This window comes from Staurois parvus, unplaced genomic scaffold (genome assembly GCF_062004578.1).
Source record: "Staurois parvus isolate SC_StPar_1 unplaced genomic scaffold, SC_StPar_1.0 ptg000235l, whole genome shotgun sequence".
Taxonomy (NCBI): domain Eukaryota; kingdom Metazoa; phylum Chordata; class Amphibia; order Anura; family Ranidae; genus Staurois; species Staurois parvus.
The window spans coordinates 3,354,001-3,381,253 of NW_028318031.1; the positions used below are offsets into that span (position 1 = coordinate 3,354,001).

At 42.2% G+C, this 27,253-nt stretch overlaps 1 protein-coding gene across 1 annotated transcript in view; it reads right to left on the minus strand.

Moving 5' to 3' along the window:
* The window catches only part of LOC149460081 (solute carrier family 12 member 9-like), a 303,029-nt gene that overhangs the window by 250,914 nt on the left and 24,862 nt on the right, over positions 1-27,253 (minus strand). Inside the window, exon 2 of the mRNA XM_089680094.1 lies at positions 22,818-22,952. Within this exon, the coding sequence (XP_089536220.1) occupies positions 22,818-22,952 (135 nt within the window). The remainder of the gene's footprint in view (positions 1-22,817; positions 22,953-27,253) is intronic.

Here is a 27,253-nt window from a genome sequence, read left to right on the forward strand (position 1 = left end):
ACTGATCATGCCAAGCATTGAAGCAAATCCATCCCAGTGTGGTCTTAATGCATTCCACTTGGGAGTTCAGCCTGCTTGTACTCTAGTGGTCAGACTTGTGCTGACCCCTCTCCCACTGCACAACTAACCTCCGGGAAGATCAGTGCATTGCTGTTTGTCTACCTTCCCCTGACATCCCCCACCACGCACACACACACGCGCACACAGTCTCCACCCTCCCAAGCAAAAAAAGAATTTTAGAAATGTCTGTGAATTTATTAAGAGGAAAAAATAGAAATATCACATGCACCTAAATTTTCAGACTCTTTACTCAGTACTTTGTTGAAGCACCTTTGGCAGCAATTAGAGTTACAGCCTCGAGTCTTTTTTGACACCTGGACTGGGGGATTTTCTGCCATTTTTCTTTGCAAATCCTCTAAAGCTCAGTCAGGTTGGATGGGGACTGTCGGTTTACAGCCATTTTCAGGTCTCTCCAGAGATGTTTAATGGGGTTCAAGTCGGGGCTCTGGCTGGGTCAGTCTAGGACATTTAAAGAGTTGTCCCTAAGCCACTCCTGTGTTGTCTTAGCTGTGTGCTTAAGATCGCTGTCATGTTGGAAGGTGAATCTTCAGCCCCCTATGGGCAGAGCGAAACATGTCAGAGGTCATGGCTGTAGTGATGGCTGAGGCCAGCTAAAACATATTGTCTTTATCCGACTCCTGGGGACTGGTATGAGTGGCGTCCACTCTTCCCTTTGTCACATTTGATATGTCTCTGGTACCATTTGGAATACTGCTCCCCTCTCTTTCTCTGCCAGCGGGGTGATTGTTATATTTTGTCCAGCTTCGAGCGGCGCCATACACCAGCTACAAACAGATGAGAATTATGGAGGCCACTGTGCTCATGGGAACCTTCAGTGCAGCAGAAATTATTATAGCCTTCCACAGATCTGTGTCTTGCATTAATCCTGTCTCTGAGCTCTGCAGGCAGTTCCTTTGACCTCGTGGCTTTTTCTCTGATACAGTATGCATTGTCAGCTGTGAGGCCTTTTAAAGAGAGGTGTGTGCCTCTCGAAATCATATATATATATATATATATATATATATATATATATATATATATACAGTTGTGTTCAAAATAATAGCAGTCAGACATCACTAACCTGATCAATCACTGTTTTTGGTAGAAATGATATTTCTACATGGCAAATAATTTACTAGCAGGTGTAGTAGAGTAATAGAAATCCAACAGACCCAACAGTCATGACATGCATGCTGCTGATTCTGTGTAATTGAATCACTAATTGAAAGGGGCATATTCAAAAAAATAGCGGAGTTATATTAGTTGAGGTCAGTCATTCTTTGAAAAACAGGTGGAAATTAGTGCCCTTATTTAAGGAAGGAATGCAGCAAATGTTGTACATGCTGGTTACAGTGCAGTTCTCTCTGAAATTCTGAGGAAAATGGGTCGTTCCAGACATTGTTCAGAAGAACAGCGTACCTTGATTAAAAAGTTGATTGGAGAGGGGAAAACATATAAAGAAGTGCAGAAAATGATAGGCTGCTCAGCAAAAATGATCACAAATGCTTTAAAATGGCAACCAAAACCTGAAAGACGTGGAAGAAAGCGAAAAACTACCATTCGAATGGATAGAAGAATAGCCAAAATGGCAAGGACTCAGCCAACAATCAGCTCCAGGAAGATCAAAGAAGGTCTAAAGTTACCTGTGAGTACTGTTACAATTAGAAGACGCCATGTGAAGCCAAGCTATCTGCAAGAAGCCCCCGCAAAGTCCCACTGTTGAATAAAAGACATGTGCTGAAGAGGTTACAATTTGCCAAAGAGCACATTGACTGGTCTAAAGAGAAATGGCGCAACATTTTGTGGACTGATGAAAGTAAGATTGTTCTTTTTGGGTCTAGTGGCCGGAGACAGTTTGTCAGACGACCCCAAACACTGAATTCAAGTTACAGTACACAGTGAAGACAGTGAAGCATGGTTGCGCAAGCATCATGATATGAGGATGTTTCTCATACTACGGTGTTGGGCCTATTTATCACATACCAGGGATCATGGATCAGTTTGAATACATCAGAATACTTGAAGAGGTCATGCTGCCTTATGCTGAAGAGGAAATGCCCTTGAAATGGGTGTTCCAACAAGACAACGACCCCAAACACACCAGTAAACGTGCAACATCTTGATTCCAGACCAACAAGATTGACGTTATGGAGTGGCCAGCCCAATCCCCGGATCTTAATCCAATAGAAAACTTGTGGGGTGACATCAAAAATGCAGTTTCTGAGGCAAAACCAAGAAATAGAGAAGAACTGTGGAATGTAGTCCAATCATCCTGGGCTGGAATACCTGTTCACAGGGGCCAGAAGTTGGTTGACTCCATGCAACACAGATGTACAGCAGTTCTCAGAAACAGTGCTTATACAACTAAATATTAATTAAGTGATTCAAAGGAAAGCAAAATCTTCAAACATTTTTCAGTTTATATAGTGAATGTTTGAGTTTGTAAAGAAGAATACAAACACTGCTATTTTTTGAACAGTCTAATATTCACTTTTCTTCAATTTTTGTAGAGGAACAACACAAATTTGATATATTTTTCTTCATGTTTTGATTTGGAATAGGATGTGTAGTGTTCCCAATGCATTTGTGTGTATGGAAATAAAAGCTATTAGAAGGATTTTGAGCTTTATTCACTTTTTTCAACACACTGCTATTATTGTGAACACAACTGTATATATATATATATATATATATATATATATATATATATATATACACACACATACACTATTTTACCAAAGGTATTGGTACATCCCTCGAAATCATTGGATTCAGCTGTTCCAATCACCTCCATGGCCACAGGTGTATAAAATCAAGTACCTAGGCATGTAAACTACTTCTACAAACATTTCTGAAAGAATGGGTCACTCTCAGGAGCTTAATGAATTCAAGTGTGGTACTGTGATAGGTTGCCACCTGTGCAATAAGTCAATCCATGATATTTCCTTGCTACTTAATATTCCACGGTCAACTATTAGTGGTATTATAACAAAGTGGAAGCAACGAAGTAGTAGGCAATTTAAAATGAAAGAACGGGGTTAGCGCATGCTGAAGAATACAGTGCACAGAAGTCGCCAACTGTCTGCAGAGTCAATATCTAAAAACCTCCAAACATCATGTGGCCTTCAGATTAGCACAACAACAGTGTGTGGAGAGCTTCATGGAATGGGTTTCTATGGCCAAGGAGCCGCATCCAAGCCTTACATCACCAAGTGCAATGCAAAGCGTCCGATGCAGTGGTGTGAAGCTGGAGTGACAAATCACGCTTGTCTGTCTGGCAATCCGATGAACATGTCTGGGTTTGGCGGTTGCCAGGAGAATGGTACTTGCCTGACTGCATTGTGTCAAGTGCAAAGTTTGGTGGAGGGGGGATTATGGTGTGGAATTGTTTTTCAGGGGTTGGGCTTGGCCCCTTAGTTCCAGAGAAGGGAACTCTTAAGGTGTCAGCATACCAAGACATTTTGGACAATTTCATGCTCCCAACTTTGTGGGAACAGTTTGGGGATGGCCCCTTCCTGTTCCAACATGCCTGCACACCAGTGCACAAAGCAAGGTCCATAAAGACATGGATGAGTGAGTTTGGGTTGGAGGAACTTGACTGGCCTGCGCAGAGTCCTGACCTCAACCCGATAGAACATCTTTGGATTGAATTAGAGTGGAGACTGCAAGCAGGCCTTCTCGTCTGACATCAGTGCCTGACCTCACAAATGTGCTTCTGGAAGAATGCTCAAACATTCCTATAGATACACTAAGACTGGGATGCCATTAAAGTTCATGTACATGTGTGCATATATATATATATATATATATATATATATACACACACACACACATGGATCAGCCATAACTTTTACACTTTTGTGAATACACTGATTATTTCATTATAGTGGCATCTGAGAGTTGCCGGGATATATTAGGCAGCAAGTACACATGTTGTCTCTAATGTATTGGAAGCAGAAAAAAAAACAAAAAAAATGGGCATCACAGTCTGTTGTGTAAAGGGCTGCGTAGCCGCAGACCAGTAAGAGTGACCATGGTGACCCATGTCCATAGCCAAGAGTACCTACAGTGGGCACATGAGCATCAGAACTAGACCACGGAGAAATGGAAGAAGGTGGCCTAGTTTTCTTTTACATCATTTGGCTGGTCAGGTGCATGTCCATCACTTTAATGGGGAAGAGATGGCACCAGGATGCTTTGGGCAATGTTCTGCTGGGAAACCTTGGGTCCTGCCATTTATTTCAATGTTACTTAACACACCACCTCCCTAAACACTGTTGTTGACCAAGTATACTCCTCATGGAAATGGTATTCTCTGATGGAAGTAGCTTCTTTTTCCAGGATAATGTTCCCTGTCACACTGCAAAAATGGTTCAAGACTGGTTTGATGAACACAAATCTGTGGGATGTGCTGGAAAAAACACAAGTTCAATCCATGGAGATCCCACCTCCCAACTTCCAGGACTTAAAGGATCTGGCACTGACGGCTTGGTGCCAGACACCACAGCATACCTTCAGAGATCTAGTGGTGTCGATCCATGATGGGTCAGGGCAGCTTTGGTGGCAAAAGAAAGACCTACTCAATATTTGGTGGGTGGTCATAAAGTTATGGCTGATTGGTGTGATATATATATACAGTATATATGCACAAACGTTTTGCCTAGCATTTTAATTTTAAACTGAATAGGTTGTTTTACAAGCTGGTATCCGAAAAGATGAGACAATTCAAAGAAATGTAACTCATAGGATAATATACAGTATATATCTGCATACCTACTGTGATCTCCTACAAAAGGATTATAAATTTCATTTAATTCACAACTCTTTCTGATGCTCATTGTTTCCATTAAGCAGGTCAAATTAAACAAGCAAATGAAATCATATTGAATCTATATCACTACACTAATCTGTTAACAAATACTATTTTTTGTTTTATGTTTTTAAAATGTGTATTTGTTCTTGTTTGTTGTGTTAATTTAATGTTTGTAGTCACAGGTGTAAATGGCCATTTTGAAGACCATCTGAGCCTTGCCTACATTGAGCTGCACTTGACTAGGGTGCCAAGACAACCCCCCACTGCTGATCAGAGGGTTATTTGAAACCTATGGGTAACGTTCCTACTGTGAGCACCTGCACTCGCCTGTTTTGCTGATTGCAGTGAAAAACATCTCATTAGGACCATCCTATTGCACTACGCTTGGTAAAAATGACAAGCACAGCTGGATGTAGGTGGGTCTCAGATCACTTCTTAGCCAGCTACACCTGCCTTTATTTACATCATGTTCTCTGTTATTACTGATACAAGGCAATTTGTACTTCAAGGTCTTTCTAAAGAATTCCTGCACCTGAGAATCAGGGTTTACAGACGATTAGGATAGCTTAACTGAAAATGTATGCATAAATATATGAACAAAGAATGTGTTTAGAGCTTTAACTGGTATTTGTTTCAGAAACTTCCATAGGAAGTAAAATACATATTTTATGCATGACATTGACCTGTAAAGGCCTCCATTATGTAGACATCCAAAAGCACTGAGCTGCTGCTGAGTGCCAACTAGGGTTGCCACCTCATCCCTTTAACTCCTCCACCCTATAGCACATATACTGCTACAGGGAGGCAGGGGTGCACAAAATCACATATATATATATGTGATTTTGCATTTCTGGGTAGGGGGCGTGCGTGCTCCCTACCTGCCCCGCCATTCGGTGCATTTAGTTGTCCTGGTCGGTGATTATTCGCCGTCACCCGGTGATCGCCGAGTATTACTGATGGAGGAGAAACAACACAGATCTCTCCCGTCAGCTCCTGCACACTGCTTTGTATGGCTCTGCATAACAGAGCCACACAAAGCAGTGTGCTTACAGTGAAGCACACACACAGCACATAATGTTAAACAGCACACAGTTAACCCCTTGATCACCTCAGATGTTAACCCCTTCCTGCCCAGTGCCATTATAGTACAGTGTCAGTGCTTTTTATTAGCACTGATCACTGCATTGGTGTCACTGGGGATGTCAGTAACACCAAGTCAGTTCCCCCCAGTATCAGAATGCCCGCCGCAGTCCCGCTATAAGTTGTTGATCGCCACCATTACTAGCAAAAAAAAAAATTCCAGTATATATACCGCCATTTGTAAACACTATAACTTTCACGTAAACCAATTAATTTACATGTATTGGGATTTTTTTTAGCAAAGACATGGAGCAGAATACATTTTGGCCTAAATTTATGAAGAAATTCGATGTTTTAAATATTTTTTACTAGACATGTTTAATAGCAAAAAGTCAGAAATTTTTTTTTCTCTCAAATATGTCGATCTTTTTTTTTATAGCGCAAAAAATAAAGAATGTACAGGCGATCAAATACCAGAGAAAGAAAGCTTTATTTGTGGGAAAAAGGGACGTACATTTCATTTGACCGTGCAATTGTCAGTTAAAGTAATGCAGCGATCCACCTCTCTATCCAACTGGGAGAAAATTCTCTCACAATCAATCCAACCCCACACATGGGAAAACACCTTTAACATCACACATAAAGCAACTAGATGTAGCTCCCACTGGGAATCGTACATGAAAATTTTACACCAGTGGTATTTTACACCTGTCAAACTCTCTTTATATTATCCCCACCACTCATCCGCTTGCTGGAGACAATGCGGAGAAATAGGATCAACTCTACATATACTTTGGACCTGCAAATCTCTAAGATCATACTGGAACAGTATCTTCCACTTGATCTACTCAATTGATGGAGCCCAAGTGGCTCCTAATCCTGCTCTCGCACTTCTCCATATAGGAATCGACAAATTCAGTTCCAAATCCCGTACTGTCATTATCCACATATTAGCAGCCGCAAAACTTAACATCACTAAGCTAAGGAAATCCTCCACAACTCCTTCTCTCGCTGCCCTTATAGCGGACCTGAATTTCCAATGCGATATGGAAAGAAGATCGGCCCTCAATAACTCACCCCATCACAAATTCAATACCCAATGGTCTCGATGGCTACAAAACCTCAACTGCTCTATAAGATGATAATATATACATAAATTTGTAAAATTGTGACCCCTTTGTCCTAGACTGGTGTCCCCCCCTTCCTCTCCCTCCCCTTTCCCCCCCCCCACCCTGTCTTGCTGCACCTTTTACAATATTTCACACCTAATGGGTTCACACTAAATAAACAACATATTCTGAGACACTCGATATTTGCCCATATATCCCCAGCCAATTGGTGGGGAATTTTCTTTTTTCCATTTGAAGTATGTATGTACCCAGTTGTGAACCGCACTGATATATACTGTTTTGTATTGTATTAAAATATTTCAATAAAAATACTTGAAATTAAAGTAACGCAGCGCTGTAACGCAAAAATGGCCTGGTCAGGAAGGGGGGTAAATCCTCTGGAGGGCAAGTGGTTAATTACACAGGTTCTGAGGCCAATTTAATGCAGATAAAGCACTAAGGGCTCGTTCACACTTGACTTTATTTCTAACTTGCCAAAAGCACCTATAGCATTTGACAAGCGTTTGGGAAGCATTTTTAACGCTTTTCAAACACTCCCCAAATGCCCTATGCGCGGTTTTGAGGTGTTTGCCAAGCGTTAAAATCGCACCACAAATGCCTATAATGAAGTTAAATGATATTAACGCTCCGCAAACGCCTCGCAACCGCTCCGTACACGCCTGCCAGGTATTTGAAGAGCGGCACCATAGACTTGAATGGGAGGCTTCAACTCCTCCTGACTCGACATGAGGTGTCAGTTTTGCCACGACGCAACGCTAACGCTTCAGTGTGAACAGCACTGTGTGCTGCCATGTGCAGAATTTTCTTAGGCGTTTTAGAAACATTAAAAACGCTTCCCAAATGCCTGTCTGACACCTGTCTGACACAAGCTAGTGTGAACATAGCCTTAGTGAGTTTAATTGCCACCTTAATCAGCCACAGAACCTGTGCAATTAATATGTGTTCAGGTTGAGGTACCAACCCTTGTGCCAACATCTTGAATGTGATGTCAGCAGCCCCAAGAGACTTAAAGTTGTCACTCAAGTGACTGTTTATTGTATACCCATTTGCACCTCCCCTGAAAGCTACATAAAAGGTTATGTAGGCAGGTGAAGGGAGGAGGACCTGGGCCAGCACAGGCAATAATTAGACATTTTCAGAAGAGGAGAGGGATGAATCTGGCCATAGACAATTTTTTTTTGCCAGCATGCCAAATTGTAGTTTAGGAACAGCCCCCTGCCATATTCTTACAGCCAACCCACTGCTGTCAGAATACACTACTCAGTGACCGAAGCTGCTGATCGGGAAAAGTTATCCAACATGTCCCTTCAACTTGACGTCAATCAAATGATCAACTTCTGTCGAGCAGGGATGGCTACACACTGATCGAAACTGGGGTGGTCCCTGCTGAACCGGTTGAATTGCAATCAGTGTATGGCCTGCTTAAGACATGCAAAGAGAGAAGAGGTTGTGCTAAGAAATTGAATCTTCCTGGAGTAGTGTCATTTTCCAGCACATTCAAAAGCAGATTGCACCTGATTAAAAAATTGTTTATGAAAAGGAAAGGCTGCAAGTTAGCATTTAATGTACTTAATTTTGTGCTTTTATCTGCATTTTTTAAGTTGGTGACAGGGTTTCTTAAATTTCCACTGACATATTCTTCACATCCGGGTCATCATAATTAAAGATGTATTGTGCCTATCATGGTTAAAACAGCCTAAGGATTCTCAAAAATTATAGTCTACCTCTGTGCTGTATATTGAATTGAGTAGGGTAACTAAAAAGCCATGTGATGACTTCTACAACGTGCAAAAAATAAAAGCATTACTCTCTCCCCCACTGCCCAGTCCCAATGTGTTGCCCCATCACCACTACACTCTGCTTTTGTCTGCATGGCGTTTAGTTTGCAAAAGCACTGTGTATTGCAAATAAATGCAAATTATAAAAAATAAAATACAGTTTCCACCTTTTTTTATACGTTGTTTCATACGAGTGCTGCTGATCTCAATGAGCCTGTATAAGCAAGCACTCCTCCAGCTGTTGCACTTAATTTATCTGGAAAGGTTTCCTGATGGTAGCGACAGGTAACCATGTCTGTGCAATGTGCATCAGCATGGTGCTTGTAGTTTGTATAGGGAGAGCATGTGACAGGGTGACAATGGAAAAGAAGTACTTGGAAATGGGGACCTATGGCATAGACACTTTATACCATGTATATCTGTACCCAGGGACGGACTGACAACTCATGGGGCCCCCTGGGCAATAGGGGATCATGGGGCCCCTGTGTATTCGCCCAGACTCAAAGCACACCCAAAAAAGCCTATGAAAGGTACCAGGGGCATCTCATGGGGCCCCCTACTGACCTCAGGCCCTCGGGCAGTGCCTGAGTGCCCGAATAGTCAGTCCACTCCTGTCTGTACCTTTGTTTCTAAGCAGTGTGGTCAGAAAACCACTGGAACTGGAGTTATCTGGTATCGGGGAGGTGTTCCCCACAATGGATGGGTCTTCTGGAGAATCTGTAAGCTATTAGGTTCCTGCCTAGGTGCTTGTATGCTAGTTCTGACAGTGGAGGGCCTCTCACCTGACTGCAGATCACTTTCCAAGCTACTTCCCTGAGCTGCCGAGGGAACAAAGCAGAAAAATGTATACTCCCTTTTCTCACCAAAAAGTAGACAACTGTGTGATGACACTGTTTCAATGTCCAATAAACAAGCTAGAGAGGTGCCAAGGGACGATGAAGAGCTTAACTTGAAAATAGGAGTGTCATATGTCATAGTACATTTTAACCAGTGCATACTTACAAACCGGAGAAAGGAAAATGAGTGGAGCTGTGGCATCACAGCAACCGACTAGATATTTTATTTCCATAAAACAAATGGCAAAACCTGACTATTTGATAATGTCAATAACAATGGGAATTTAGTTCTCGTATTACAATTTTTTTTAACCTATCCACATGTGATACAAGACTCAAATTTATTATCTTGGAACGCATACTAAATACTTACTCTATGGCCATTCCATAAGACACACACTCATTGGGGTTGATTTACTAAAGGCAAATAGATTGTGCACTGTGCAAAGTGAAGCTGCTCCAGAGGTTAGTAAACAGAGTTAAAATATAGCTAAACCCACAACAGTAAAATCAATCTGTATATGCAGTAAAGAATGCTTGTTATACTCAATGTGGAGCCTAAGGGGTTAATCTTCTGCATTGTGTAAAAAGGCTGTTTGATCCTGTCTCCTCCAATCCTCCCTTTCTTCTACTGTCCCAAATCCATCTGCTGACAGAACAGAACCTTGGGGAAAAGCTGCCATGCTCAGTTTGGTGTGTATTGCTAGAGAGTTTTTTTTCTTGGCCCTTGGCCTGATCGTAAAGCTATAAACCAGTCAGTCACTGGACATGAAAGGATTCCAGAGTGGCAGTAAAACAGACATCCCACTTGAAACAACTTTTTCATACAATTCCATAAAACCCGGTAGGAACAAGGTACAATAAAAAAAAGCATATATTCAGATAGGTCAGTTTAATACAAGTCACCTGATACCTTACACCCCTAGATAACGTCTACCAGAGAGCAGAAAGCGATATATCTTTAAACGCCCCAAGCAGATATGTCATATCTGGTGTCTGGACGTTCAGAATATGATTCTGCATATTAATCTGCCAGTGGCTAGGATGCTACATGTACCTAGTGAAGGTTATTGACCATGGTATAAACTTGTGAGGGATTTGGGTCACAGCCTGGGTCTCCGCCTAACCCCCCTCCCCAAATGAGCCCATTGGCCCTTGGCTTCAGTAGACACCCCCTGCTGGGACACTAGAAAAGCTGTCATGCCTGGAGAGAGAGAAGAAGAGATTCTCCCTTTTAACATCAGGAACCAACTTTGTGAGAAAAAGTACCCCTTTGTTCAGGACACTTTAACTCTGCTTAAACCAGGACTTCTGCAAGTATTCTACCTTCTTAAACTTCTTTCTGTTATCTCTCTGTTGTGTTATTGCTCTCTCTCTCTCTATATATATATATATATATGTTACATCTTTTCTGTAAATATTTTTATTGCACCATTTTGACCTTTTTATTTTCTGAAAAGTGTTGAATTGTTTCTAAAGCTCTTTAATGCAAACTAAGAATCCCTGTCTCTGAAGAGTGCTACTGTGTGTTTTAAAACCTCTGGATACATCTGTCTGCGGTGACAGTGTGTATACAGACGCTTATTCAAACATCATAGTGTTACTGCTAAGATTTGTGAGTTTCCTCCTTCTCTGTACAAAAAGGAGGTGGTGGCAGTGTGAAGGGTTAATTGCATAATTAACCTGACCCAGTAACAATCGCTCCCAGGCCGCAAGTACACAGATTGTGGTCCATTAGCTGGAAAATCTTTGTGCAGAGTGCAGCTGGGTGTGGCATTATTACGCACGTGACAGCGCGGTTTTAGATTGGCTAGTCCTTCGGTCACAAGTTTGGTGAGAAGGGCCGGGGTCTGACGCCACGATCGTCACAAAAGACGTCATACATATATTGTTTTTTAAGGACAAACTAGGCTTTCTTTTTGTGAATATTGTCTTTCAACAATTATATTTTTTTTACAATCCTTAGATTAAATGTAACAAGGTAAAAAAATAAAATAAAAAGTGTGCATTTTATTCTGTAATTTGCTCTGTTTGAAAATACACTACAATAATGATTCCGGTACAACTCATTGAATTGCGTAATTAACCTGACCCAGTAACAATCGCTCCCAGGCTGTTGGCACCTAGATTGGGGTCCAGTGAGCTGGAAAATCTTTGTGCAGGGTGCAGCTGAGAGTGGCATTGTTACGCAAGTGGCAGCGCAGTTTTAGATTGGCAGGTCCTTCGGTCATAAGTTGGTGAGAAGGACTGGGGTCTGTCGCCACGCCCGTCACACTGCTGATGGACACTATCTACTGCTCTTCTGACTGACACCATCATCTGCCCTACTGACACCGTCCACTGCTCTACTGACATCAACCTCTGCCCTACTGAAACATCCACTGCCCTGCTAACTGATACTATCCACTGCTCTTCTGACTTGACACCGTCCACTGCTCTACTGACTGACAACAACCTCTGCCCTACTGACACCATCCACAGCCCTGCTGACACCATCCACTGCTCTTCTGATTGACACCAACATCTGCCCTACTGACACCGTCCACTGCTCTACTGATAGACACCAACCTCTGCCCTACTGACACCGTCCACTAACCTGCTGACTGACACCATCCACTGCTCTCCTGACTGACACCAATATCTGCCCTCCTGACACCATGCACTGCTCTACTGACTGACAACAACCTCTGCCCAACTGACACCGTCCTCTGCTCTGCTGACTGACACTGACCATTTTTAAGGTAGGCCAAGTTTGTATTTTTACAGTGACATTTGTTTTATTATATTTTTCTACATTACATTGCTATTTAGTTAGGCCTTGCTAGTTTTTTTATGGTGCTGAACCCTGGTGGTCTTTGATCTTTTTCATGTTGTTCAGGTAGATCTCCACCTCTCAAAGGTTTTCTAACCCTGACTTAAAAGATAAGTTCACCTTTCATAACATGTTACATCCATATTCAGGTTGGAACATGTAACATGTTACAAAAGGACTGGCCCCACTCCCTCCTGATCCCCTGTTGTGACACCTAGCAGGGAATCTGCTGTTCCCACTAGCTGTCACAATCTTTAAAAAACATGGCTGTGTGGAGCTCCGCCTGCCTGGCCACATCACTCATTCACAATATTCTGTGAATGGGAAACTATAAGTACCAACAGCCTTTGTGGCTGTCGGCTTGTAGTTCTCAAAGAACTACCATGGTGCTCTTGAGCGCTGTGGTATTTTATTGATTCTTCCTGTCAGTGTGTATCTGCTTGCCCGTACGAGCTACAAGTGCACAGATACACTGACAGTCTGCAGGAGTCCTGCATGGCACCAGCGATCTGCTGATCGCTAATGCAAAGCTTTCCAGGCTCCCAAAACAAAAAATAGTAAATGCACATTTTTTTTCTTGCAAAAAATGTGCATTTATTATTTTTTTGTTAAAAGGTGAACTTATACTTTAATCATTGTATGAATAGCAAGCTCATCATTGCTGCCAAATCACAATTCACTTCAGTTCTTCATCCTATCCTTTGACTGCAATACATTACAGTGGATTTGTTTTCCATAAACACTGTAGTTCTATGAAAACCATACTTATAGGATCCAAATAGAAACAGTTATTATTCACAGAAGTAATCAGTAATTAATCTTGTGACCCTATAATACACGTTGGTGTACATCTGACCATATCCTTTTCTACAGAGTACAAAGTAGGCATATTTACTTTGGAAAAGGGGTTAACTACCAGAACCTCTAGCTGATAAGAAGTATTCTGCATTCTTGACAGAGAGTAACTTCTCAATATTAGAGTTTATATGGTATATTCTTTTCTGAAGATCTTCAAGAAACCCTGAGAAACAGATTACTTTAAAGGGGTAGACTGCCACCTAGTGTGGCCAATCACTTACTACAACTTGTCTGGCCACTGATTCTAAATAATACGTACAGTACATGTAACATACAGATATACTGTATTTTGCCTCTCACAGAATCTAGTACAATCCCCGACAATAGCTTCAAATCTTTGCTCCAGGGATTCAGAATCTGCATATATTTACTATACTGATCTGCTCACGCACGCACCCAGAGATAACACAATCATACAGGGGTGGACTGACAACTCATGGGGCCCCCGGGCATTAGGGGATAATGGGGCCCCTGTGTCCTTGCCCAAACTCAAAAAAGCCTATGAAAAAGGTACCAGGGGCATCTCATAGGGCCCCCTACTGACTCCGGGCCCTCGGGCAGTGCCCGAGTTTCCAAATGGTCAGTCCGCCCCTGCTCAATGGGGTTTATTTACTAACATATATGTGGCCGTGTGGGCCACGTTTTGCGCGGACATGAGAGCCCATTCATTTGAATGGACTCCTGTGCCCGTGACACGCAGAGAAGTCGTCCCTGCACTTCTTTGGAAAATGCAGCGCCTGTACAGAAATATCTGTATCAGAAATATCAGACAGACCAGCCTCTTAGGCTTCTGGAACACACGACAGTGCACAGAAAACACGCGTTTTGCCATGCGTTTAAGAAACACACTGCAGACATACAGCACACTTGCGGTGCCATTAATTGTTAATGGCACCCCAAGCGCGGGTAGCAGGCGCACGTTTGCCACGTGTTTTGTCACACGGCAAACATGCCAAAACGCACAATCAAAGAAAACACGCAACACTTTGCTCCAAAAAAGGTTTTGGAGCTTCTTTGTGTCGTTTGTCATGTATAGGGCAGGCCATTCAAGTGAAAGGGCTGCCCTATGCATGACAAGCAGGAAAAAAAACACTAGTTTCTGCAAACCCAGTCTTAGGCCTCATGCACACTGCAGCTTTTCTACGCTCCTTTGTTCTGGCAGAAGAAACCAGTGTTAACAACGTGCTTAAAGCCACTTTTTTTCAAATGTATTTAGCACATTTAGACGCATTCAGGAGTGTCATATGTTTTGGCTTTCAGTCATTTAATTGGCCAGAATAATCTATTCTGGCGACGGAATTGAAAGAACGCTTAAGCACTAAACGCACCTTGCGCTTATGGCTCATTGGGCATTTTCTTGGGGTAAACACTCCTCTCCTGAACACGCTGGTCCTGTTTTTTTTCCCTGCCTAAACGCCTGTAATTCTTATGTGTGCTATCACAGAGGGGTGTTTGAAGGTAGAAAAGCATCAAATACCTTTGAGACTCAGTTCACACCAAAATGTGGAGCAGGAAATCTATTTCCTGCACCGCCTTTAAATTTCACTGCCCTTGCAATCTGCAGCGGGTGTTAGTGCAAACTTAACAAAGCCCAAAACACCGGTCAGAAATGCATTGCATTTGCCTGCAAGGGACCGCATGGTAAAAACAACAATGTGATCCGGTTGCAGCGGGTTCCCAAAATTGCTGCATGCATGACTTTGGTGCGGATGCGGTGCAATATGAGCCTATTCATAAAGGAATGGGCTCAAATCACACCGAGCTGAATTGTATTTAAATTGTGCAGGAGTGTGCAGCAGCTCCTGTGCAATTCATATCCGACTCATAGTGTGAACCTAGGCTAAAAGTGGCATTTGTGATGCCTAGTGTGCATGAGGCCTTATCTTATGATTTTCTGCAGAGTTACAGTACTGTAGTTACTGGATGAGAGAAGACTGAGGAAATGCTTCGTTCTACTTGCAGAAGACTAATGGTCTCCTCTCAGCCTAGGCAAGTCACTTGACTGGCACCCACAATCAGCTTTGATTAAAAAAAAAGTCCATTTTAGCTTTAGAAAATGATGCTGTTGCTGTATATACAGTACACTATATTGCCAAAAGTATTGGGACACCCCTCCAGAACATTGGACTCAGGCGTTCCAATCCCCTCAAGCACCTAGGCATGCAGACTGCTTCTACAAACATTTTTGAAAGAATGGGTCGCTCTCAGGAGCTTAGCAAATTCAAGCGTGGTACCATGATAGGTTGCCACCTGTGCAATAAGTCCATCCGTGAAATTTCTTTGTTCCTAAATATTCCACAGTCAACTGTTAGTGGTATTATAACAAAGTGGAAGCAACTGGGAACAACAGCAACTCATCCATGAAGTGGTATGCCACGTAAAATGACAGAGTGGGGTCAGCACATGCTGAAGCGCACATTGCGTAGAAGACGCCAACTGTCTGCAAAGTCAATAGCTAAAGACCTCCAAAGTTCACGTGGCCTTCAGATTATCACAACAGTGTGTATAGAGCTTCATGGAATGGGTTTCCAAGGCCGAGCAGCTGCATCCATGCCTTACAACACCAAGTGCAATGCAAAGCATCAGTTGCAGTGGTGTAAAGCATGCCGCCACTGGACTCTAGAGCAGTGGAGATGTGTTCTCTGGAGTGACAAATCACTCTTCTCTGTCTGGCAATTTCGATGGATGTGTCTGGGTTTGGCGGTTGCCAGGAGAACAGTATTTGCCTGACTGCATTGTGCCAAGTGTACAGTTTGGTGGAGGGGGGATTATGGTGTGGGGTTGTTTTTCAGGGGTTGGGCTTGGCACCTTAGTTCCAGTGAAGGGAACACTTAAGGCGGCAGCAAACCAAGACATTTTGCACAATTTCATGCTCCCAACTTTGTGGGAACAGTTTGGGGATGGCCCTTTCCTGTTCCAACATGACTGCGCACCAGTGCACAAAGCAAGGTCCATAAAGACATGGATGAGTGAGTTCGGGGTGGAGGAACTTGACTGGCCTGCACAGAGCCCTGACCTCAACCCGATAGAACACCTTTGGGATGAAATAGAGTGGAGACTGTGAACCAGGCCTTCTCATCAAACATCAGTGCCTGACCCCATAAATGTGCTTCTGGAAGAATGGTCAAACATTCCCATAGACACTCCTAAACCTTGTGGACAGCCTTCCCAGAAGAGTTGAAGCTGTTATAGCTGCAAAGGGTGGGCCAACTCAATATTGAACCCTATGGACTAAGACGGGGATGCCATTAAAGTTCATGTGCGTGTAAAGGCAGGCGTCCCAATACTTTTGGCAATATAGTGTATGTGAGATGTTGGGAAAGTAATTATAATAGCTATTTTAGACTCCATTTTAAAGCCCAACTCCTTTCAAAACTTATTTTAATTTGGATAGAGTAAATACTTCTGTTAAGGCTTAACTCCGGGCACAAAAACTTTTATTATATTCCTCAACAGCCACACATAAAAATCACTTTGTGTACACCGAATGCCTTCACAAACCTAGTTATTACCTGTAAAAGTAGCAGTGACATCATCACTGTGCTGTAAGTAGCCTGTGCAGACAGTAGAGCTGTGGGCGGGCCCTGCAGGCTCCACCCACTACAGGCTGACTGCAGTACACTACAGGAAGGGGCAAAGACCAGTCACCCTGCTCCAGGAAAGAGAGCAGCAGTGACTGGTCTTTATTACAGAAAGCTCCTGCACAGAGAGAAAGTTTCACATTGGATTACTACAAAACTGAAAGAACTACACAAAGCACACCAAGACTCAGAAAAGCATGCAAATGCCTCTTGAATTTAGACAATAATTGTTTATCCTCAAGTCCAGCTTTAAATCAAATGGTTTGCAAACCATATTAAAGAATTTCTCTTATTTACCCCCTTTTAGTCTGTTAAATATATAATTGAAAGTATTTTGATTCATGTTTTTAGTAAGTGCAAAAAAAACTGTCAGTGCTTCAAGAAATCGTGTCAGCTGATAATTTCCTGTGCCCTCTGCTCTGGTATCAACACATTCACATTTTTCTCTGTGCACTACAGAACACCTTCCCCTATTTTTTGGCAACATAAAGAAGGGAAGGTGTTAAGCTTTCAGTTTGTATTGCTGTCAGCTGCTGTGGCAGCAGGACAAGACATACGTAGAACTGTAGTCCATGGGACAGGAAGAAAACAAAGTAATAATAATCGGACCGTTCCTATTTTACTGAAGTGGATGGTTGCAGTTTGTACCCCCATTAGAAAAATCCCCTTCACTTCATGTCCTGACAGGGAAAACCTTCACTAATTAGATCACAGCCGCAGTAAAAACCTGACAGGGGTCTGGGAGTTTTGGTTGGAGCTGGGCTTTAGCCTTGGTTCACACTGATGCGGTGCGGAATTTGCAGCGTTTTCAGTGCGAATTCTGCACTGCATCAGAATCGCACCCCATTCATGCGAACCGCTGCGGGTGTGTATGTTAAGTTAACAACACCCCGAAAGTGGTCCACAAAATGTGTAATGTGCAAAATCAGATCGCATAGGTGTGAATACCCATGCGATCCGATTCTAGTGCGGTCCTGCACCTTTTTGGTGCGGGTGCGGTGCGATTAGAGCCATACAGAATGTATGGCTCCAATCAAACCGCACACAAATCGCATGTAATTCGCACAGGAATGCGGTGTGGATCCTGTGCGAATCACATGCGATCTGCCGCACCGCATATATGTGAACCCAGACTTAAAGTAGAACCATAGGCAAAACTTTTTTTTCCCATTTTGGATAGAGCTAGGACCCTTTCACACAAGGCAGACTCTGTTTTGCTCAGCGGTAGATCTGTCTGCTGATCAAAGAAGAGCAGGCGGATAACAGGCCTCTGTCATCCACCCCTCCATAGAGGAGAATGAAGGGTCCCATCGGGTCTGCCTGAAACATGGATGGCCTTACGGAGGGTTATAACCCCTGTCAGTTTTTTTAGCCATCTGTGTCTCATTGGGAAGATCTTTCACTTCCTGTCCTGTAGTCAAAACAGGAAGTGAGAGGAAAGCCCTAAAAAATGAGGGAATCCATTGTTGTCACTATTGAAAGATTTCTTCTCTGTTACTGTTCTGGCGACAACCCAGAATTTTGGAATTTCTTCTATTTTTGCTGATCTCAATAAACAGAACAAATAGAGAGAGTGTATCTCCCTAACAAGGGGCACAGCACAGACAGCAAAGGAGGAGTTCTAATCCCTCTCCAGACGTTTTACCTTTAGTTACAAATTTAAAACTAGGAATTCACAGCAATGGTTATACTTTAATCCCTTCACGCCTAAGGGTAAAACAAATCTTCATGCCTAAACACAATCTTGCAACACTGACATGTGTTAGTAAAACCATACATGTCATCACAACTACTTTGTACATCCAGGTGTTTATACCGCGTTTGTCTCAGGACAAATTGGGCTTTCATTTGGTAGTAAATGGTAATGGATATCTCCTAATTTTTTTTTTCTATTATCAAAGGAAAGCTGGCCCAAAATAGTAAATAAAATCTTTTTTTTTATTTAGCTGTGTGTTTCTTGTTACTACCATAACCTACCAGCAAAGAACAATCCAAAATAAATTTTCCAGCTCTTGACAATCGCAGCGATACCATATATGTGTATGTTATTTGTTTTTTGTACCTATACTACAGCCCAGAACTAATAATGCCCATTTTGTTTTATTTTACTGAAAACACACTGACACTGACTGACACTGATACCAATTAAAAAAAAAAAAATCCTGACCTTTGACTCTGGCCTTGACCAAAACACTAACCCTGGCACTGAACTAGATCAAACCTTGATCTAGGTATTTTGTCTTTATTTTTTATTTTATTTTTTTAATATTTATTAATTTATTTATCTTTTTTTTAACAGTTTTTTCTCTCTACAAAGAGATAGAGTGATACAATATATTTCTCTGCTCCATTCGAAGAGAAAAAAAAAGCAAGGGGCCGGGCTTCACAGTGACTGATCACTGTGATAGCCTATCAGAGGCTATCACAGCGATCATGTGACCCGGAATCGGGAGTCCAAGGTCCAAATCGTTAGAACGGGACCCAGGGCTCTCAGTGACACCCTGGTCTTTGTGCTGGGAGTGCGCTGTGTGGCAAGCTCCCAGCACAAAGACAGGCACACGAATATGCGCCCCCCGGAAAAAATCCCAGTGCTGTGAGGCCGCATGTTTGTGTGATGGTGGCGTGAAGGGGTTAAGGTGAGATTGGAAGTACCCAATACATTTGTTCTCATTACTAGTTTATGTGTGAGGGTCTTGCACAATTGATCTTGCAATCTAACAACTGGGATAGTATATCCTATACTTGAAAGGTTCCATATCATACCTCATTTACATGGGCACTGTGGCCCGTACAGTATAAATAAATGTGGTTGGAACTCTGTGCAGGAACCCCATGTTTCTTTAGGCTACGTTCGCACTAGCTTTGTCAGCAGGCATCAGACAGGCCTTTGGAAAGCGTTTTTAACGCTTCTCAAACGCCTATGCAGCACATTGCAGCACACAGTGCTGTTCACACGGAAGCGTTAGCGTCACGTCGCAACTGATGCCTCGTTTCAAGTCAGGAGGAGTTGAAACCTCCCATTCAAGTCTATGGTGCCGCTCCGCAAATAAAGACCGGGGTGTCACTGAGAGTCGTAGGACTCCCGATTCCAGGTCTCATGATTGCTGTGATAGCCTTTGATGTGACCGGGGGGGTTAGGGAAACATAGGGCTAGATTTACTAAAACTGGAAAACTGGAGCACTCAGAATCTGGTGCAGCTGTGCATGGTAGCCAATCAGCTTCTAACTTCAGCTTGTTCAATTAAGCTTTGACAATAAAACCTGGAAGCTGATTGGTTTCTAAACAGATTTTGCATGCTCCAGCTTTAGTAAATCTCCCCCAAAGTCTGCCTGCACGCAATTTCAGCTGCATAAACAAGGCACTCATTTACGCTGTACGGGCCACAGGGCCCATATGAATGAGCCCTAAATAGTATACTTTCAGTGCAGACTTCAAGAGCCCCAGGAAAGGGTTCGACACAAAAACAGATTGGATACAGATTGGATACAAGAGTGGGAGGCAGAAACCAGGGCAGAAAAGTAGGGAGATGACTGGAGATCGGAGCGCAGGCTTTCAAGCATAGAAAACTAGATGCAGTAAGGGCTCGTTCACACCTGACTGTTTTACCAACACTTGCCAAACACCCCTATAGCGTTTGGCAAGCGTTGGTCCGGTGTTTGCGGAGCATTTTTTAACGCTCCGCAAACGCCGCATATGTAGTTTAGCGGAGGTTGCTAGGCGTTTGCCAAGCGTTAAAAACGCCCCACAAACGCCTATAATGAAGTTTAAGTGGTGTTACCGCTCTGCAAACGCCCTGCAACCGCGTCGCAACCGCGCCACAAATGCCGGCACCATAGACTAGAATAGAAGGCTTCAACGCCTCCTGACTCGACCAGAGGCATCCGTTTTGCTGCGACGCTAACGCTCCCGTTAGAACAGCACCATGTGCTGCAATGTGCAGAATTGTCAAAGGCGTTTGGGAAGCAGTAAAAACGCTTTACAAATGCCTCTCTGCCGCCTGCACACAACGCTAGTGTGAACGTAGCCTAAGTCACAACTGAAAGTTGGATTTAAAGTGTTTCTAAAGGCTGAAGGTTTTTTACCTTTACCTGAAGGAAAAAAACCTTTAGTGTGCAACCCCCCCCCCTATACTCACCTGAGCCCAATCCAGTGCTGTGCATGAGACCAGAGGCTCTTCCAGGTTCCTGCCTCCTCATTGGCAGAGACACAGCAGCGGGAGCCATCGCCTCAATCCTCAGAAGGAACGCGGGGGGGGGGGGGAGGGTTGGCCGAGCTATGCACACAGGGGGGGCTCGGGAGCAAGCATGCATGAGTGCTCCCAGAGCAAGCAGCTTGCTATGGGAGCACTCAGCAGGAGGGAGAAGCCAGGAGTTCCAGCGGTGGACCCAAGAAGAGGATGATCAGGGCTGCTCTGTGCACAACCATTGCACAGAGCAGGTAAGTATGTCATGTTTGTTATTTTCCAAAATATATTTTTGAACCTTTACAAACACTTAAACCTTTGAAGGTCAAGGAAGCCAATGTAGGTAGACGTAGTTGTTGGTAAAACAACTTTGAAAGAAGTCTAGTAACCACTTTCATTTCTGACTGAGGAAAGAATTACTAACTGAATGAGTGGCAGACTAGTAGAACTACAGTGGATCAGATGAAAACTGATTAGTGTATGGATTTAAATATATTTTTATAGGCATGTTATATAGGGCATTTAAGGTGTATTTGTTGCATACTGCAACAATCATACATGTGCCAGGAATCTATACAGTATTACTAAACTTGGTAAAAATACAAATCAATCTTGTGCTCTGCTATTAGTCGATGATATTCTGACCACATTCAGTACATTTCCATAGTACACTAAAACGTTTACTAGTAGACAACCCAAGGACAGTGTCTACCTTTCCTAGCACCCTTCACAGTTTTATATTTAAAGATAAATGTCTGAATGTAGTCCTAGCTGAACTGTGAAATAATCCACAGCATCAGGACACACATCCATTGTATCTTTCAATATAAAAAGGCTTCACAGCTCTACTTGATATTCTAATAGTACACAAAAGTCCTGGGAAAGCCTGGACATAAGATTTCATAAAACCAAACTGCAGCAATCTAATTAATGCGATCTGAAATGGCAGATAAATTACTGCAAGCAGACAAAACCATCATATTGTTACATTATAGCCACATTCTAATAATAAGAGATGAAAACTGAGCAAATACTAAGGGTAAGAACATTTTAGAAGGGAAGATCAAGATAACATTAAATTTGGGAGATTAGAATTCTGTTTATTGAAAAATTGGACACACTGGGGTCGATTTACTAAAAGGAAATAGGCTATTCATTTTGCAAGGGAATTTGCCTAGAACATAGTGAGAGTGGTTAAAATTCACTTTGCATAGAATACCCAATCACATGCCAGGAAAATAGAAAAAAAAGTACTTTTTTTGCCTGCACATGACTGGATGATGGAGGTTGGCAGAGCCTCACCTTATTCACTAAACCTTGCAAAGAGCAAATTCCCTTGCAATGTGAACAACCTTTTGCCGTTAGTAAATCAACCCCACTTTCTGAGCTGCAAATTTGACTCCAAGCAGGTGCATTGGCAGCGTAAGCTTGACAGGATCAGACCTTAACTGTCTGTACCACACTTATAGGTATCAAAATATAACAGAGATGTGGTCAATCAACAGCCACAAGAAAAAATAAATGGTCATTGATAGGGAGAACCATCTGCATGTACACACAAGGTAATTATCATCTAGTTAGCACTAAAGCAACCTAATCTGTTATTTCTCATACTGTTGTATAACTACAGTGATCATACCTTGGAAAAGATTATATTTGAGTGTAGGTCTTTTAATAAAGGATACAGTAAGCTCCACCAGCATCCAGGGCTCCATTCGTTGATATGGCGCAGACTGAAAGAACAGTCATTCCAATGATAAAATATGACAGGACAAGCATGCCCACCGCCTCGTATAGGCCTGACTGACCAACCACAAAGCCTGGAAGAGAAATTACATTCAAGGTTAGAAAGCCCCACACATCAGATTTTTTACATAAACACTACAGTTTTACACAAGAAACACACATATCATGTACAGTAAATCTTTAGCTGTAAAGCTAACTTTTGTGGCCTTGGCATCCAAGCACACTAAGTAAATCATCAGCATCTTCATATCAGTTTTCTGGGACACAATCCTAACTAATCAAACCCGTAAAATGTAATCAGTCCAATTTTTTTTGTATGTATGCCTGGGAAGGATAAGCTTTTCAGTTGTTTGTTTAAAGCTGTCTGTGTTTCCAATTTGGAGATTTTCCCTTACTTCCTGTGTTGCCACTTTGCACACAAAATTTGATATAAAACCCCCTCCAAAAAAAAAATAAACAGGCCACATTCTCCTAATACATTTGAAAATTCTGGTAAATACATAATTATCATAACAATGGAACACGCTTGTCAACCTATTCCACAGATTCTGAATACATTTTGTTTCCTCTAATTTTCTTTTTCTTTTGCTCATTGTCTGACTTCTTTGCATTCTGATTTATACATTTCTGTAAGTTTATAGGAAACCTATTTCTAAATTTAAAACTTTAGTTCATCTGAACATTTATATTTTGTAATCTTTATAAGCAACTGGTTGAAAACTACTGGATTAAAGTTAATTCATTGTAACATAAAATGAGCATGTTTAATTTACTTGCACATCTAAGTGAATCTGAGGGCTCAGGTTAACGTGTAAGGTGGTTGCCACTCCATACAGCAGCAACTCTTGGTAACCACTTGTATAATCTTTACAGCATCAATATTTCAAATACTGATCACAAATCCCATAGTCAACATTTGGCCTCACTACTCCAGCACCTTTCTACGGTGTTAAATATTGACAACAAAACCTGTGGTGAATATATGCATAATGCATCAGCTCGGGCATAGTTAAAGCAAGCATGGAAGCAGGCACTTGAAGGTGGACTCAGGGCCACCTTCAAAAACTAAGGTAAGGATGCAGGTTTATTTTACATTTATAATATAAATTTCATATCTCCTAACCCTCCATCAACTTCTCACTCAAATCAGAAAAAGCATAGCCCACCTGCAATGATCAAACATTTAAATTTTGTACTGCTTTTGTTTCAGAGGCACTGAAACTCTAACCTGCTCCTTTTTGCACTTCTGTATTAGCTAATAAATGTGATGGATGGTCTCTCTGTTAGGCGCATGAGTCTAGAGCAGGGGTCCGCAAACTGTTCAGTACAAGAGCCACATTGTACAGTTTACAAATAAAGTATTCACGGGCTGTAAAACATCAGTTTTACAAATTAATTAAATTTAAATGAATGAACAAGTCCCTCTTTACATCCAGGTGTGCCCAGTAGAATCCCTCCTTACATCCAGGAGTGCCCAGCAGAATCCCTTCTTACATCCAAGGGGTTCCCAGCAGAGTCCTTCCTTACATCCAAGGGGTGCCCAGCAGAATCCCTCCTTACATCCAAGGGGTGCCCAGCAGAATCCCTCCTTACATCCAAGGGGTGCCCAGCAGAATCCCTCCTTACATCCAAGGGGTTCCCAGCAGAGTCCTTCCTTACATCCAAGGGGTGCCCAGCAGAATCTCTCCTTACATCCAAGGGGTGCCCAGCAAAATCCCACCTTACATCCAAGGGGTTCCCAGCAGAATCCCTCCTTACATCCAGGAAGGCTTAGTAGACTTCCTGCCTTACATCTGGTAGTGCCCAGAAAACATCCTGTTACATCCAGAAGTGTCTCCTTTTAAATTCTCCTTTTACATCCAAAAGTGCCCAGCAGTCTCCCCTTCCCTTTCAAGTGGCAGAGAAGCAGGTCAGAAGCCAGGAGGTGGAGCAGGTCTTGACAGAAGAAGTCTGGTTCTTCTATAAATGCTGGGGTTGGGGCAATCATATCATTGGTTGCTAGGATGCTGGCAGTCCTAGAAACCAATCACAGAAGAAGTGGAGAATCTGAGCTGGGGACTGGGGGAGGGTCACAGCTGGCTGGTAGATGTGCCAGTATTTACATTATGATACAGAGACCAATGCATCCACTGCCATCCAGCTGAGGTTGCTAAAGGCAAGACAAAATCTTGTAGCGGGGCAGATATGGCCCATGGACTATAATAAAGACCCCTAGTCTAGAGGACTAGTCATATAGTTCCAAAGCTATATTATCTAAGCTCTGGTTTGTATTTTCATAACTGAGCTCCTGTCAGTCTCTGCTACTGAATTTAGGAGACAATGCATAGAAGCTAGAACATAAATGCACTTAAAAAAACTTTTAGCTGGTGAATACACTTTAGAGCTGGTAATATTAATATATATGGAAACCTGGACTCCAAAATTAAATATGCCCTCCTATTAAATGAATTCTACTACAAGAGACACTAGGTCACAGTGGTCTCTATGTAAGTGCCTTGTAACCTGTTCTTTTACATAGTTACATAGTTTGTCTGGCTGAAAAAAGACAAAAGTCCATCTAGTTCAACCATTAATAAAAAAAAATTATAATCCTATACCCACAGTTGATCCAGGGAAAGGCAAAAAACCCAGCAAAGCATGATCCAATTTGTTCCTGCAGGGGAGAAAATCCTTCCTGATCCCCCGAGAAGCAATTGAATATTCTCTGGATTGACTTTACCTATAAAAAAAATATGGGTCTTACGTTAACATGGAAAACAGTATAAAGTGTCTCAGAACCTACATTTATGCCTTCCTCTGCACTACTCCATTGTGACAGTCCAGTGCTACCTGAATGATGATTCTCAGAATATTCACTAATATTTAAAAATAGAGGGGTGTATTGGCTTCACAACTATATGAACACTAATGAAGGAACTGGTTTTCCTTTCAACAGAAGAGATGAAGCCCACATCATACATGTGCCCATTTTTTGTGGAACATGTACAACTTTGGAGTCAGGAGATTCCAAGTGGTTCTGCATCTGGATGCTGGAGATGATTACTCAGAATGACAATGTACACAGTGATTTGGAAACAGATATATCTTCTTCTTTCACTCTCTTTACTATGTTTATTAGCATAACATAGCTTTTATAGCATTTATAGCGTTTATAGTTTTATAAACCTATTCCTGTTTACAGAGTACTGACTTTGCCGTTGACTAGTGTTGACCTAAATGTTTTGCATGTTCCAAACCACGCAGATTATTAACTATGGGCTCTGTTTATAAATCACCAACAGTCTTGTGACTTTTTCTCTAAAATTCTTTCCCCTATATTAAATTCTTTCATATCTTTGACAACCAGGACCTGAGGCGTGTCCATGTGACTGCTGAAAGATGACAGATCGTTTCTTCCAAAACTCAGCTGTAACAAGGAAATAATTTGTGTTCAGTACAACACAGGTATTATTAATGGCACAGGGGATGTAGGATATATGATAGTCAAGCATTCTTTAAATGAAACCCACATAAACTTTACATAATAAAAGTGTTGGATACTGAATTCTCACTTGTTTGAGCCTAAAAGTTTTCTTCCTGCGCATATATAGAAGTTAGTATGAAGACAAAAAGACCTACTTGTGGGCATGGCTAACTAGGTGGCAGTAAATTAAAAGGACCAAGCGGGAAAATTGCTTTTTAGAAATCTTTCTGGTTTATGTAATGATTAGTAAATAACACAGCAATGCATTACTGGTTATTCCCAAAGTCTCAGTATGAGCAGCAAGGCACTTTTACAGGTCTGTAAGAAGGCAATTCAACTATGCAGCTCACCTTAGAAAGTGTGCTTGGGGATTTCTTCCTTAACCGGGTCCTCCCATGTTCACACACTGGGCTTCTCAGATAGGGTGCTGAGCTAGCGACGCAAAGGCATGAGAATGCGTCAATCCAGATGTAAACTGGCAGAATGGTCCTTTTCTAAACCACATGACTTTCAGGGGTTACAGGATCAACCCCATGCTAACCCTCCTTCACAAGAACATTGCTCTATGCATTCCCTCACCAGCGGGTCTCTGTCCCCATTTTAACTTTAAATACTGCAGGGTTCACCAAAAATAACATAGCAGGAGTTATACAGTTGGGTCCATATATATTTGGACACAGGCACAATTTTAGTTTTTTCAGGTATTTACCAAAACATATTCAAGCTATAGTTATATAATGGATATGGGCTGAAAGTGTACACTCTGAGGTTTATTTGAGGGTATGTACATCCAAATTGGAAGAAGGGTTTAGGAATGACAGCTCTTAAGAGTAGCCATCCCCCCTTTTCCAAGTAATTGGACAACTGAATAAAAAGCTGTTTCATGGCCAGGGGTGGGCTACTCCTTCATTA